The sequence below is a fragment of the Mesoplodon bidens genome (genome assembly GCF_964165515.1).
Source record: "Mesoplodon bidens genome assembly, chromosome: 3".
NCBI classification, from domain to species: domain Eukaryota; kingdom Metazoa; phylum Chordata; class Mammalia; order Artiodactyla; family Ziphiidae; genus Mesoplodon; species Mesoplodon bidens.
In genome coordinates, this window is record NC_138178.1 from 11,669,379 (window position 1) to 11,685,058 (window position 15,680).

Here is a 15,680-nt window from a genome sequence, read left to right on the forward strand (position 1 = left end):
TTGTATAACCGTAACTGTCCTGAGTTTCCTCAATCCGAAGAGCACTGGATAAAGTATGATGCCTCACATGTTATGACACAGAGAGAGGCACAAACTCCATTAATTAAATGGACAGTGTCCAACTATCAATAGAAAATAGAGGTATTTTTGTTATGTGTCAACTATATCTCAATAAAACTGGGATGGGGAGATAAATTTAAAAAATAAGTACATAGAAATAAAAGAAAATAGGGGTATTTTCTATATATGCTTGAAATGAAGATGGCCATCCTTTTCTTATTTACTGAAGAATTAATCTGCTCATCTCTACATCAACCCGGATTCTTCTTTTGTTTCTCTTCTTCTGGGCCCCCTGTCTCTTGGGAATGTGAACTTTTCAACATACAGTTCATGAGGCATATTTCACATTTTTAGGCACTCTGATGAAGATTTCATAGAAGAGAAGCTTCCATTTAAAGGGGCACAGGAGATTGAGGATAAAGTATAGACTTAAATTACTCAGGCTGGTGCCAATCTCCATTTCCACGGACGATCAAAAGCCGAGTTAGACATCGCTTTTGTAACTAACTGGCAAGAGAGCAGACTTAAAACACAGGGCTTGTCTCTCTACCTGTCTCTCTACTAGTTTCGATTAGTGTCGAAATCAGTAACAGCCTGTCCTTGTCCCGACCAGCCCTGTGGCTAAGTGTGCTCTGCTTCTGTTACCACGGTCTCCATCCACAGATGGAGACGCCTATCTGTGAGGGGTACAGAGGAGGGTGGCCCCCCCCATCTCCTGTAACCCCAAACCCACGCTGTCTGCTAAAAAGTAACTATACACAGCCAAGAAACAAAAACATCCCGAGCCACAGTCGGGTGATATCTGTATGGCTGTCAAGAGGACCTGAGAAAACAGGTAGCTGATGACAGCAAAAAGCCAAGCGTGCAAAAGGAAAACATCTCCGATTAGAAAAAAGAGCAGAAAACAAAACCCTCATGTCAGCTTTTTAAGGAAAAGGGGTTTATCACAAGTCTACCCCTTTGCATGCTCTGTTTTAGCCTGAAAAATCTATGTACGTATGTACGCATGTATTCATTCATTCACTGTGCCCAGCACTCAGTGCTATCGGGGTACACATTAGTTGGTCCCGTGCTTTACTCAGTCAAGTGATACCCGTGCATTGCCTGCACTTTACATGTATTTGTGGTTGAAGCTGGGACGCTCTTTTAGGGGAACTGCATATTCTCCGGGTCTCTCTTCTCTCACCTCCGGTTCTCTTACTGTTGCTGCTAAAGAGGGCTGAGCCGTCAGGTCAAACCAATCTGCCTCCTTCCCATAACCCCCAAAGAGATCTGGGACAACGCAACAGTGGGCACAATCCACTCAACTATTTGTTTCCCCTTTAAACTGAAGGTCTTTACTTTCCCTCATGTTCATTAAAGAATGAGCTTTGCACGGGGAGGGGGAATCGGATGAAGGTGGTCAAAAGGTACACACTTCCAGTCATAAAATAAATAAGTACTCGGGGTGTAAAGTAAACATGATAAATGTAATAACACTGTTGTAGGTTATATATGAAAGCTGTTTAGAGAGTAAACCCTAAGAGTTTTCATCACAAGGAAAAAAACTGTTTTTCTGTTTCTTTCATTTTGTATCTAAATGAGAAGACAGATGTTCACTAAATTTTCTGTGATCATCATTTCGTGATGAATGTAAGTCAAATCATTATGCTGTATACTTTAAATGTACAGTGCCGCAGACCAATTATGTCTCAATAAAAGTGGAAGAAAAGGAAAGAAAAAAGGAAAAGAATGAGCTCTGCAGAGTGAAACGACAGCGTATTTGTACCTGGTCTCTCAGCCTCTCCTGGTGGCCCATGATGGCTGTGGCATGATGGGGGTATTTCTGCTTTAGATGTTCTAGGAAAGCTTCTCTCTTACGATCCATCTCTGATGTCTGCATTCCCAGTATTTCTTTGGAACTTCGAGGTCCACCTAGAGTGTGTCTCCTTGGGATGTTTCGGGAAGATTTGGAAGCTGAAACACGACTGTTTCCATTAGAAAGGCGTTCCTTGGTTCTGCGACATTCTGCATCTTCTAAGGATGCTACCTGCAGATTGCTCTTTCCTTGTTCTGAAAAACAAAAAAGATACAGCTCACAATTAATGATTTCACACTAGAAATCTCATTTACAGAGCCCCAAGAGCATTTGTGGCAGCTGTTAAAACATGAATGCAACTGAGCACATTTGTGCGTGTGAGTGTGTGTGTGTGTGTGTGTGTGTGTGTGGCAAGAAGGGGAGCAAGTCAACAAGCGAAAGAAACATGCAAAACTGCACCTTAGAAATCAAGATGCTGCAGCAAAAACTCTACAATTGCTGACTCCTTCCCTGAGGTTATTCAAAATGAGAACCCCTGGTCGGACTAGTTTGCAGGCAATTTGGGTTACCCTTCACCTTCATCTGTAATTACAGAAAAGTTAACTTCCGTGATTTTGATTATTTCTTTTTTCTTTTTTTTTTTTTGCGGTACGCAGGCCTCTCACTGTTGTGGCCTCTCCCGTTGCAGAGCACAGGCTCCGGACCCACAGGCTCAGCGGCCATGGCTCACGGGCCCAGCCGCTCTGCGGCATATGGGATCTTCCCGGACCGGGGCACGAACCCGTGTCCCCTGCATCAGCAGGCGGACTCTCAACCACTGCGTCACCAGGGAAGCCCTATTTCTTTATTTTTAAACACAGTTTCATCCTGGTAACAGGATTTTTTATATTTTTATAATCTGAAGGTGGTTTCTGAAACATTTGTTTTATCTCCAAGACCAAAAATAGCCGTTATCATCATGGACATGTGAACCACTTGAAAAGTCAATTTCTCCCTGTTATCACAAACCAAGCAAGCAGAAGAATATTATTACAGGTAATAATCAAGGAGATGTAAAGGCTTAGACACGTTTTACTTGAAACAGACTTTATCTGAAATACTCAATGAAAAGGGAAGAAAGATGGTGCATTTTGAAGGTCTTGACCCAGACACCTGGCCTCTGAGCTGGCCAGGTAGAAACAAGTGATTCCTACTTAGAACTGAGCAACTGAGGCTGGCAAGGACCATGCATAGGGAATCTCCACTCATTCTCAGTGGATGGCAAATGGAGTGTCAGGTTTGAATATTCCAGTTAACTGAGAAAGAGGAGTTACTCCCTTTTATTTTTTTAAATGAATTTATTTATTTATTTATTTTTGGCTGTGTTGGGTCTTTGTTGCTGCCTGTGGGCTTTCTGTAGTTGCGGCGACTGGGGGCTACTCTTCGTTGCAGTGCGCAGGCTTCTCATTGCGGTGGCTTCTCTTGTTGTGGAGCACGGGCTCTAGGCACACGGGCTTCAGTAGTTGTGGCACGCGGGCTCAGTAGTTGTGGCTCACAGGCTCTAGAGCGCAGGCTCAGTAGTTGTGGTGCACGGGCCTAGTTGCTCCGCGGCATGAAGGATCTTCCTGGTCCAGGGCTCAAACCATGTTCCCTACAATGGCAGGCGGATTCTTAACCACTGTGCCACCAGGGAAGTCCCAGGAGTTACTTCTTAAAAAAAAAAAAAAACCAAAACAAAACAGAACAAAAAACAGAATAGGAAGAGAAGTAATAAGCATTCTGAAGTACTTCAGAAGCTTGCAAGTTCTCTTCATGGAGAGCAGTTCATATACAGTAACACAGACGCAGGCAGAGTAAGGTATCCTTGTCCACTGAATTCCCTGGAAAAGCACAGGGCTGGGTCTCAGGAGTCCTGCCTTTAATCCTAGACTGAGGACAAACGATGGGACCTCTCTCAGCCTCACTGTCTTCATTATTAAAATAAGCATGGTTGAACTGGTATTAGGTATGCAAATTTAAATCTTTTAAATACTCTCTATTTGTTAATTTTTAAATTATTTTTTGGCTGTGCTGCGCCACGCAGCATGTGGGATCCTAGGTCCCCGACCAGGGACTGAACCCGCGCCCCTTGCCTTTGAAGCATGGAGTCTTAACCACTGGACTGCCAGGGAAGTCCCATTTTTTTAAATTTAAAAAATTTTTTAATTATAAATATACTCTAAATTATTTTTAAAAAATAAGTTTTCAAGAGTGTATTGTTAATTATTTATCTTTAAAAATTAAGTACAGAAAATGCACCCAATATTTAAGAGTTCTAGGATAGAGTCTCAGAGAACTAAATCTTGACACCAGTGATATAAACCAACACGTGTCCAGAGTTTACACATAAACTAGCTCCTCCAGAGGCAATGACACCAATACAGTTTCCCTCTTCTTTACCTAGAAATGCTTGCGTCTAGAACTGTAGGTACAACACCCTTGGTTAGGCACAGAAAATACTGTCATCTTTGGCTCTTTGTCCTGCTCCAGTTTTTCACCCTTAGATGTGTGTTCTGGGAATAATCCTTCTCGTTCACCCTTCACTTCTCATTACCTGGCTAATTACAGCATCTCCATCAGACACTGATGAGGAAAGGGAAGGAAAAAAATAGCCCAATTAGTTCATTCTCCTTTTCATTAGTTTCAGCTGTACGTTTAGAAGGGGGAGAAGATAGAACTATTGGATTAAAAGACATTGAAAAAAACAGATACATAAAAAGGCTCTGGGACTCAGTATGAAACCAGGGAGGCTCAAATCACTCCTGAAATAATGGAATTGAAATCTGGAAGAATGGGTGGAAATTGTTCCCTTTTTCTTCAAATGATGAGAAGAAGAGTCTTCCACTGAAAATCACCTTGAACATGGGAGCACCTCAAGTTATGCAATTATTGAGTGAAGTATTTTTTCAACAGGGAAGGGGATGGCGGTAGGAATTGCATAGAAGCCCTGAGTACTAGGCCCTGCTCCACTGCCTACTCTACATGTGGTTTTAGCCAAGCCGTCTGGTGTCTGTCTGTCTTGATTTCCTACCTGCAAAATGGAGAGTTCAATAACATTACCTGTGCTATTGATACTGCAGGATCAATAAGAAAATTGTGAGAAGAGAACTTCACTGTTTATTATGAGCTTTCATGCATGTGTTTCTTTGGAATTTCCCTTAGCACCCAGCCCATGCTAATCATTAGTAAGCATCCAATAAAGACCTTTGGGTTGGAAAAAAAAAAATGATATTGGGAGATGAACTATAATTCCATTCACTTAGTTTACCTTCTCATTATATGGGCTCACGTGACGGCTACCTTATTTGTGGTTTCTTCTCTAACGACACAGAGGTAACAGGATCTACGGGATAAAGCCAGGTGCAGAAAAGGCCGTATCTCAGGTTGGTAAATATGTGGGCAATCTGAAGAGGTTCAGCCTTATCTTTTTGAGTGAGTGTGTGCATGTGAGTTTTGTATTAGCCAAAATTGTTATATATGTGATATAACAGCTGACTTCCAAATGGATTTTTACGATTACTTTTTTTTTCTTTTCTTTTTTTTTTGACCGTACCGCACAGCTTGTGGGATCTTAGTTCCCCAACCAGGGACTGAACCTGTGCCCCCTGCATTGGAAGCACGGAGTCCTAACCACTGGACCTCCAGGAAATGCCCTTGATGACTTCTGACATCATGAAAATAATATATTTTAAAAGTCATCCAGGACAGCTAGATTAATTAGCAGGATGGAATCGCTGGGAAGGTGATTTCTTCACCTGGACATAACACACAAATATCCACATCCACCCATAAGGATAAACACTCCTGTTCTTCAACTACCAACAAGGACAGAAAGTTCCATTCGGCCTTGCTTTGCCACACAGGCTCACAAGAACTATTCTGTTTCATCTCAGGATCCTCAGAAGGGGTCAAAACAGCCAGAACAGCAATCCCTTGGAGACTGAAAAGAGTTTTGCACCTTCTAGTCAACATCCACTTTTGAGCAGCCCCCAACTCTGCGACCCTCCAAGCCCCACCCTTCCTAACACTGTCCACTAAGAAGGTCACATCAATCTTAGGTTACTTCTCCATTTTTTCTGTCTTGTGGATTCTTCTAAAATGTCTCCAGGTGCTTACGGAGGTTTAAGGCGAGGTGGAGGACAGCAGTGAACGGCACCAGTGCACTGCCCCTGGCAGACACCTAAGTGCCCTGGGCGCCCACTCCCTCCCCGGCCTCACCTGCCTGCCCCTCACTCAGCTCTGGGCCCCATCTGCTCACGGGTCCCCACCAGGCCCCTGCTCCACTTTCACGGCACCCATTACAACCCAACGCTGTTCGCACACGAAGCCTCCCGGTCACTGGAGCCTTTCCCACCATGAGACTCAGTTCTTGGAAGCTACCGACTCCCATGCCCGAGGGAGAGGAGACTGCTCTCCCGTTCCGGTCATCTGGGGAGAATGGGATCTTTTAGCCGAGGAGGAAACAAAGGGGAGCAGCAGAGGATGTGGAGTCACGATTCCACAGCGCGGAGTCAGAGATCTCAAGGCCCATCAATTCCTCACCATCCACGTGGACATGCTGTCCAAGGCGTGGTAACAGAAACACAGTGCTAACCCTTGCCTGGAGTGCACTTTGGTGCTCACATTTAAGTCTGGGTGTGTCGAGCTGTTTGCTATTCTGGGAATCGGTGTCAAACAAATAATGAAGCTGGAGCCTGGAGACAAGGCTTCCAGTTTTCCCTCCCCGCCCCTACCCAGCCCAGAGCCATCCCTCCGGCAGCTCCTTTCCAGCAGGGCCAAGAGCAAGACAGGAGCTTCCAGTGGAGAATGGCCCCTCCAACCTTTCCCAAGCAGGAGTGGGTGGGCATCAAGAGGACAGAAGTGCCAGAGGGAGACTCTTCTGAGTTTCAAAGGGCCTCCTGGCTGGGATGGAGACTTCTGGAAAGGAAAAGTAGAAAGTGGGGACATGGGGAGGGGCAGGTATGTACCAGGTATGCCGGGGAGGTGGAGGATTATGGAAGACGGGTCATCCAAAGGTAGACACCCACACAGCAAATCATCCTGCAGGCGGGAGACCGCGGGAGCTGCCGAGACTGGCTTCTTGGCCCCCCTCTCGGGTTGCCTGGGCTGGGTCGGCTGACCTGCAGAACGGGATCTGGACCTGGCATCATTTAGGCATCCCACGCCTGCCTGCTACCTGAGAGCCAGGAACAGGGCTGATGGCTTGCCTGACATTGTATTCCTGGGTCAGATTAGGCAGGCCCTGGCCTCCTAGGGAAGGAGTCCCCCACTGCTTCACAGGGGCTGCTGGTCAGCTGTCTCTAAGGTGTCGCTTCTTCAACTGTGCCGGGATGCTCTCTTGCATCGGCACATGGCGGGGAGTTGCAGCTTTGACCCGCTGTACCATCTATCTGGATCTACCATGGCAGCAGCCACATTTTGTCTGTCCATGTATTCAAACCATAACATCCTCCTGTGCACACAGAAGAAAAGTGCATTTTCCAGTCCCCTTCATCTAGCTGGGGCCTTGTTCTAATCCTGGTCAATGCAATGTGGGCAGAAGTGATGTGGGCCACCTGTAGTCCTGGCCCCTGACCTCCTGAATAATCTTCCGTGCCCTTTCTCTTTCCCCTTTGGCCGGTTAAATGCAAAAGCTCCAGCAGAAGCCTCCCAGAGCCTGGGGAATGGCGTCATAACTAGACAGAAGGAACCTAGGCCCCAGGGTGGTCTGGAGGTAAACCATCCAGCAGATCCACTCGGCCAAGAATGTCCACATTCCACTGTGTTCAAAAAAATTAACCTTGATTATGCTAAGCCACAGACATTACTGGCAATCAGGTTATCTGACTCCTATGTGTCACATATTCTGCTGGGGGCTCACAGGATTCCTCAGTTTGCCAGCTCTCTTGTTAATATCATAAAGATCACCACCAGAGACAAATTGGCACAGAAATTACAGCTGAAACCAGATCATTATGTACATTCCTCTAAAAACCTTACAAAATTTAAAAAAAAAAAGAGGTTTCTGGTAGAGATTTTAGACAAAATAGCAACAGCCCCTCCCCTACCCAGGAAAGCATTCTTGTCTCAAAGGTTCGTTTGCTGATTAATTGATTGATTCATTTTTTGCAAATATTTATTGAGTGACTGCTCCAAACACTGAAAGGAGTTAGGAAGTGTAGTGAAATGGCAATCTAGACAGACTTAATTCCCTTCCCTCAAAGAGGACCCACATTATAATTAGGGGGACAGACAACGAACAGATAATGTGTATATAAATGTCACACAGTGGTAAGTGCTCTGAAGAGTAAAGCAGGATAAGAGACAGAAACTGATGGGGCAATTTTAGAGGAGGCCGGAGCAGAGACCAAAATGTCTGGGACTCCCCAAGCTTGCATTCTGTGGAGCTCCCAATACTATTTTTTTTTTCCAGCTTCATTGAGATATAATTGACCTATAACCTTGTCTGAGTTTGAGGTGTACAATGTATTGAATTGATACACTTATATATTGTGAAATGATTACCACCATAGTAAATACCAGTATCTTAAGACACAGGAGAATCAGGGGTGGTAGAGGTAGGCAGGTGGCTGACTGCACTTCACTTGCACAGGAGGTTTCAAGACCTTTGGGGCCAGAGCAAAAGCAGTCGCCTCAGGGCCGCTGTGGGTGGACAGGCATCCCCAGGAACCCCGAGGACCCCTCTGAGGAGTCCAGGGCCTTCAAAAGAAGTGTGATACAGTTAGATTCAAATTCAACCGCTAATTACTAAGCACCTCTCTGCATTTGCAAGTACCCTTTCACACTGTTATTACTCACTAGCTGACGATTTAGCCCTGGGACCCTCATTTATAAGAGCTATTCTCGAGGTGACCATATGCGCCCAGTTTGCCAAACAGTTCTGGGTTACAACTGTCGTCCCAGCGAAATTATTTATAGCATTCCCCCCTTTCACTCTCAAAACTGTCTCGGTTTGAACAAGTTACATGATCACCCAAGGGATCCTTATCTATTGTAGATTGATAAACTCAAAGCCCTGGCTTTGAGTATAATTAGTGGTATAATTAGCCTTCTGTTCAGCGCGAATTTCTTGATCGCCGTCTCATGCCTGGTGCTCAGTTAGGTGCTGGGGATGTGAAGACAAAGAAGGTATGCTCTCTGCCCCCGAACACCACACTGCCACCAGCATTACGATGCCAAATACGATCAAGTGTGCAAGCATAGGAACGGGCGTGTGGTACCTCGGGTGATGCGGGCATCAGAGGCCCGGCCTCCCTTGCGTGGGCCTCTCGCGCATCAAAGAACGGGAGATGAGGCCACTCTCCTTCACAGCACCATTTGCACCCAGGACTCAACCGGATCTTAGAAATCTAACCGGGATTCTTAGCTCCCTTTCACAATCTCTCCAGCCACCCCTTCCAGCCTCCCTGACCTCTAAATGCTGGTGTGCCCTGGGGCGCATCTCTGGGACCTTTCCTTCTGCACACGGACCCAATCCTAGTCCAGCTTTCACAATCCCCGGTCCCCTCTCCTCAATTCCAGCCATGCATATCCAAATCGCAATCAACATGTCCACTTGGATGCCTGATAAGCCTACCGATCCTACCATATCCAAAAGGTTTTCTGCTCTCCACCCACTTCCAGGCCATTAAACACCCTCTCAGCTCCTCCTCTCAAACACTTTCCCATTTAGGTAAATGGCAACTCCCCAAAGGCACGGACCAAAATTTCTGAACTCATCTCTGACTCCTCCGTCTCTCTGACACCCCATATCCAATCCCTTGGCAAATTTGGTTTCATCCTCAATACTCTACTACCCTAGCCGCTGGTCCAAGCTAGGGCCTGGTTTACTGTGGAAGCCGCCCAACTGGGCTCCCTGCCCTCCCCCACTCCCACTGGGGTGGTTCTCAGTACAGCGCCCCCAGGATCTACCCTTTATGAGACCACTCAGACCTGCCAGCAGCTCCCACCTCCCTTGAAACAGAAGCCCAAGTCCTTACTACACTCTCACAGGCCCTACCTGATATGGCCTAGAATGATCTCTTAACCTCTTTTCTTCCAGTCCTTTCCCCACTCTGTTCTTGGAAAATGCTCTTCCTTCTTTCGGATGTTTGTTCAAATATCACAGCAGTGACGTTCTCCCTAATGACCTTACTATGGGTTCACCCCCTGCCCCCTCCCCACACTCAACCCTCCCTTTCCCTGCCTTATTTTTCCCCACGGCCTTATCTCCACCTAACAGAGTTACTAGCTAAAATAAAAGATGCCCAGCTAAATTTGAATTTCAGATAGATAACGAATAATTTTTAGCATAAGTATGTCCCAAATACTGCATGGGATATAATTATACTAAAAAATTATTTGCCGTTTATCTGAAATTCAAATTGAACTGAGCATTCTGTATTTTTCTTTGCCAAATCTGGTAACCCTGCCACCTAAAATGCCATCTCTTTTCCTTATTTGTTCATTGTCTAGCTCCACCACTCCCCTTCCCCCCAAACTTGGCCCTCAGAATAAAAATTCAATGAAGGCAAGTGTTTTTAGTCTATTTTGGTCATTGCTGGATCCCCAGCAGCTAAAACAGTAACTCCCAAGTAACAGATGCTCAATATTCATTGAATGAATGAAGAAAGAAAGTGATCACACTCAGTCTGACGGTCTCCAGCCTCTGAAGTATCTTCGAATGGCTACGGTTGTTTGAAAGTCCTTTCTTAAATCGGTCCCACTCTTGTTGCCCCTCTAGATTATGAGTATTTTTATTTCAGCAGAAGCCCAGAGGCTGAATTCCTGCTGTAGGATCCTGTCTATCAAAATGGGGAGAGAAAGGGAGGCGAGGGAGCCCCACTGAGGAGAGCGTGGTGCTTTGGAAGCACAACCACAGCCGGCTAGTGGATGGCTATGCGACTGGGATTCTCCAGGGTTTACTGGTCTTAAGGTTTCCTGCATTTCATTGGTGGCGGGGTGGGAGTGTGTGTGTGTCTATCTCTTCTAATTGCATTTTCTTCTGTCTGGCTTAGTTTTGCATTTTCGGTGCGGATGAGTCATTTGTTACTTCCCTTTTGCCTTTTTAAAAAACACACACCTTTCACCCTGTGCAGTTGCTTCTCCCACGCACATCACAGCAGCCCCGCAAACACCGTTACTAACTGGCCCCCGGATGAACCTGGGGTAGGCTGGGGGCTGGGGGCTTCTCCACTATTTAGTGTCCGAACATGCTGCCTGTATGATACTGCAGGGTAGGCTCTGGAATCACAGACGTCAGACACTGCACAGAAAAGGAGTCCTTTCTCCACTGCAACCCAACCCCGCTGCAAAATTTCTTTCGAACAACATAAGCTTCTGGAAATTCCCTACGGAAAAGACAAGTCTATTATAAACACAAAGGGAAACTGCTCGGAGAAAATTTACCAAAATTATCTAACAGCTCCCATCTTTTGAATGAAAGCATACAGAAAATTCACTGAGTTTTCCATCTCTCCCCCACTTGGACAAGTGCTCCCCTGCTGTTCCGATCTGGAAAAGAAAACAGCCCAAACTCTGCGATTTAACTCTCAAATACGACAAAACTTGCATCCAACGTGCCTTTGCCTCATGGAATCCCCCAACCAATGAATGGAAGTGTTGCCGTCCCACAGAGAGCTTTCCAGAAAGAGCTCCTCTCTCCCACGGCTGGAGCAGTGAGTATAAAAAGCTGCTTTTAGTGATATATTTGTCATTGCCTAGAGATCTAGCACGTACTGACGGCTTACGGGGCTACAAACGTGACATCACCCCGCCACTTCTTTTGCTGCTTAAGCAAATCCTTCCAGAGATAAAGTCCAGCTCACAGCTCTCCACTCAGTTTGGGAAACGCACCACCCCCAAGAAATACGCCTTTTCTGTGCCAGGCGCCCGGTCTGCAGTTCTAAAAAGCAGCAGCCAGCGGCGAGGGACACGCGGAACCGTAACTCCATCTTTGAATGAGCCTGTTACTTACCCTGCATCTGTCTGCTGTCTGCTGAGTAAGGAAGGCACGGCTCACATTTCTGGCTTTCATTTTCTTCCATTGTCCCTGCCTACGGCCCAGGCCCTTCGCTGGTCTTTAAACTTCAGAGCGCAGTTCTGAAAAAGCTCCCAGAAAGTGCCTGGAAGGGGGCCCGGGGGTGGGGAGGAGGGGACGGTGCGAAACCCCACCCCAAACTACTCTCCACTCCGGTACAAAGTCTCTCTCGCCGGGGGAAACTGCATTCCAGCGCCGGGCCTCCCGCGTCCCCCCGCGCGCGCGTCCCCGCGTCCGTCCGTCCGTCCGCCCGCCCGCGGGCCGGGCCCCCGAGGAACGCGGGCTGTGTCCCGGCCAGCCCCGCGCCGCGCGCTCCCGTAGGCCCCAACAGGTGATGCGCTCTCCTGCCCGGGACCCGCACGGCCTGTGGCCCCTGCCACCAACTGCGGCGACTCCGCAGCCTAGGAAGGAAAACATTTCCCAGGATCGCCGGCAGGAGCCTTTGCTGGAAGCCGCTTCTCCCGTGTCTTTAATCTCAGCCACAGAATCAGCCTTCCCAATAGGCTGATATCCAGAGAAATAAACAGCCGACTGCGGAACGTCCCAAATTTCAGTGAAATCCCATTTTAAAAGGACAGTGAGAAAGACAGGGTATATGCTGAAGGTTCTTGAGTAAACACTTTCCGGCACCAACTGTTTAGAGCTTGATTAACAGACACAAGCAGCAGCTGACTTTTCACGCAATCAATTTCAAACTCTTCAGCTGGACTTTTAAAAGTTTGTACTACTTTCCCTACACTTTCTCGACTCTTCTTCCTCTCCCCAACACACACACACACACACACACACACACGCACACACACACATGCTGATCACAAATCTGAAAAGTAAACTAGTAAAATCAACCTTCTGAATCTCTCCAGTCAATTACTTTAAAATATTTGAATGGATTCAATGCTTTTCTTTGGAAGAGTTACATCCAACTAACTCATTCTCCCTTTAAACTACCTACAAATATTTATTTTGTTCTTTACCCAGTCCTTGAAACACTGGCACATTTCCCAGAAAGTGAAAAGAGGAGGCACAGTATCCACACACAAAACAACAACAACAACAACAAAACGCGAAAATAATCTGAGCAATGTGGGCGCTGCTGTTTCAGATATGGACAAGTAACACACCCACTGGTAGGGGGAGCGTGATATTTTAATCTGTAGGAGCCCCATCGTTTTGGGGGGTGGGGAACACAGTGGTTAGGCCGCTGACCATAACTTGACCCAGTTTACAGGTCATTCAGGCAAGGTTTTAGATTAATTTAGATGAAGAATGTGTGCAGAACAATGGCTGGCCTATCCTCCAGATTCTGACCTTGAGTCACCTGTGTGCTTTGGCAGCGTGGGGGACATATTTTGGCCATTTAGGAGAAAAAAGATTCGGAAGGTTGTAAAGGACAAAGAAAAGTCATCCTGCCAGGAAGTGAGCTCAACCCACATCAGGAAGGGAAGAAGAGACTCTTCAACTCCTAAAAGAATTTTTCTTGAAACCCAAGAAGTGGTGGATCATCCAGAAAGTTAAAGCCAAGCCTGGTAGCACGAAGGCAGGCAGCTGGGTTTGAAGGGGCAGGTAACTCAAGGACTCCGTGACTTTGCAACAGAATGACCTGGTAATCTTGCTTTAAGGAGGAACTCATTTTACACAGTTTCTGTACTGGTAGCCTGCGGCAAAAGCCAGACGAATCTCCTTTTAACCTGACTATTTCCTTGGGTACAAAGTGCTTATGAAGGAGGGATCTGTGTTCAGGCCCCCAGGTCCAGATTATCCGGATCCTTGTATAGACGTTGTGTATTTGTCTTCAGATGATTCATGCCAGAAAGGATGGGGGCAGGGTAGACGGAGAGAGAGAGCAACACTGCAGCACCAGATCATCAGCCTAAAGCAGATGTCCCTGGGCTTTGGGCTCTGACACCAACCGGACTTGATTTGGTGTGTGAAGAGCCTGCTTCTGGAAGTTTCCACCTGTCACTTGACACAGTACAGAAGCAAAAGAGAGTGCAGGGTCCTAGGATGAAGGAGGTAGCAAGACACCTCCAAAGGCAGTCCTCAGCAACCAACAGCACCCTGCCCTACCTGGGGCCCTTCAAGACTAGCTCAATCCAGGAAGAAAAGATCCATTTTGAGATGCAGATTATGCCTGCCTGGGGCTGTCTGGAAAGTGAGAACAGATGAGCTCCTCTGGATGATTCCCGGATAAGCAAGATGGGGGCAGGTCTCCCAAGCATCTTGAGCTCTGCTTAGTTTCCTGGCAGCCCGAGGAACCCCCTTGGGGGACCACGTGTCTTCGCCGATCGAACCCTCCCCTCCCGCAAAGCAAAGCAGACTGTTGCCTCTGTAGACATTCCTCGAAGCAGAATTCTCTGGGGAATGCACAAAAGAGAAGGGCATTAGCAGTGAAGATCATTAACATAAATCATTAAGGACCATGAAATTTAGACATATTTCCAGTAAAACATGTTCTCCTGAAGTCAAACTTTCTGACCATTCTACGGGGAAAAGCTTCTTCTCTACTCATTACTGGCCCTTTGTTCCTCCTCCTTGAGCACAGGAACCGGCAACACTTTGAGAGGCTCTGTGTTAATGCCATGGCACTATTCTATATACATCTCTCCCCAAAACATGCAGCCCTTACTAAGAACTTTTCGCTGATTGTCAGTTTCTCTGAGAGGGGTCTCTGAAAAACAGTAACTGTATTCTACAATCTACATTAGCTTAGTAATTCATATCTTCATGAAACACACTATTATTGTCATTGCTGTTACTGTGGAGATGTTCTTTCTGGAAGAAACACTATTTGAACTGGATGTGTACAAGACTTTTCAGTTTAATTTAATTTCTGGATTAAAAAATTGCTAGGACAAACCAATCTGCCTACTGCCAGACTTTGAAATTTGCTGTGAAAGGCGTAAGGAAAGCGGGAAGAACTTGACATGTGATTTTCCCGCAGTCACGTAGAGAGCTACAAGAAGTTACCAGCAGGCTACATTTTCAACTCCATTTCAGTTAACCAGGAAGGGTGCAAGACGATTTCTTGGTTAATGGCTCCATGTGTTGGCAATTCATGACTCAAAATGAGCTAAGACACAGAGACGTGTCATTTAGAAGGAAAGATGGGACTTCCCTGGCAGTCCAGTGTTTAAAGATCCATGCTTCCAACACAGGGGACGTGGGTTCGATCCCTGGTTGGGGAACTAAAATCCCACATACCGCGTGGTGTGGCCAAAAAAAAAAAAAAAATCATATCATCTGAATAAAGACAATTTAAAAATAAATAAAATAAAAGGAAAGACAACTGATGAGATAAAAGAGTGATGTAAGGGCAAATGGTGATTTTGCACTCAGAGCAAAACTATGACTGAACTGGGCCATTACTGGTTGTGATAACAGAATTTCAACAGGCATTGCCATGCTGGGCATTAATCACAAAAATCATAAACTGTTGTGTATGACTTCTCAGCAGGCCTATTTAATTACAGGGCTGAGGAAAGCATGTCAACTGCCTTTGTGTAAGTTTTTCAAGAGAGAAATCATGGCTAGAATCAAGCATTTGTGGAATTGTGCTGCTATGTTTCAATTTTTGTTTTCTTTTCTTTCTTTTTTTTAACTTTAAACTCTATTAAGAACACGAGAGCTTAAAATGATATGACATTGGGACACAAAAGAAATAATTATTGCTGGGCAAAGTCATAAAACATAATTTTCCAAGGCACTGATAACTGTGAAAGTCAAACAAAACATTGTGAAAAACAAGCAACAATGTTTCAACCAGAGACCTCATGTCTGATGTGTCAC

General features: G+C 46.0%; 1 protein-coding gene across 14 annotated transcripts in view; it reads right to left on the reverse strand.

Annotated features, from left to right (window-relative positions):
• Nucleotides 1-15,680, reverse strand: part of KIAA1217 — a gene marked incomplete at its 3' end in the record, with an annotated part of 492,015 nt that overhangs the window by 313,644 nt on the left and 162,691 nt on the right. For 5 of the 14 annotated variants that reach the window (XM_081227590.1, XM_081227589.1, XM_081227593.1 and 2 more), the window contains exons 1-2: nt 11,832-12,651; nt 1,829-2,112 (exon numbers count right to left, since the gene is read on the reverse strand). In XM_081227590.1, coding sequence (XP_081083716.1) covers nt 1,829-2,112; nt 11,832-11,901 — 354 coding nt within the window. In that variant the 5' untranslated portion in view covers nt 11,902-12,651. Of the gene's footprint in view, nt 1-1,828; nt 2,113-11,831; nt 12,652-15,680 lie in introns of those variants that run through there. The other 9 variants (XM_081227586.1, XM_081227584.1, XM_081227583.1 and 6 more) reach the window with 4 other exon arrangements.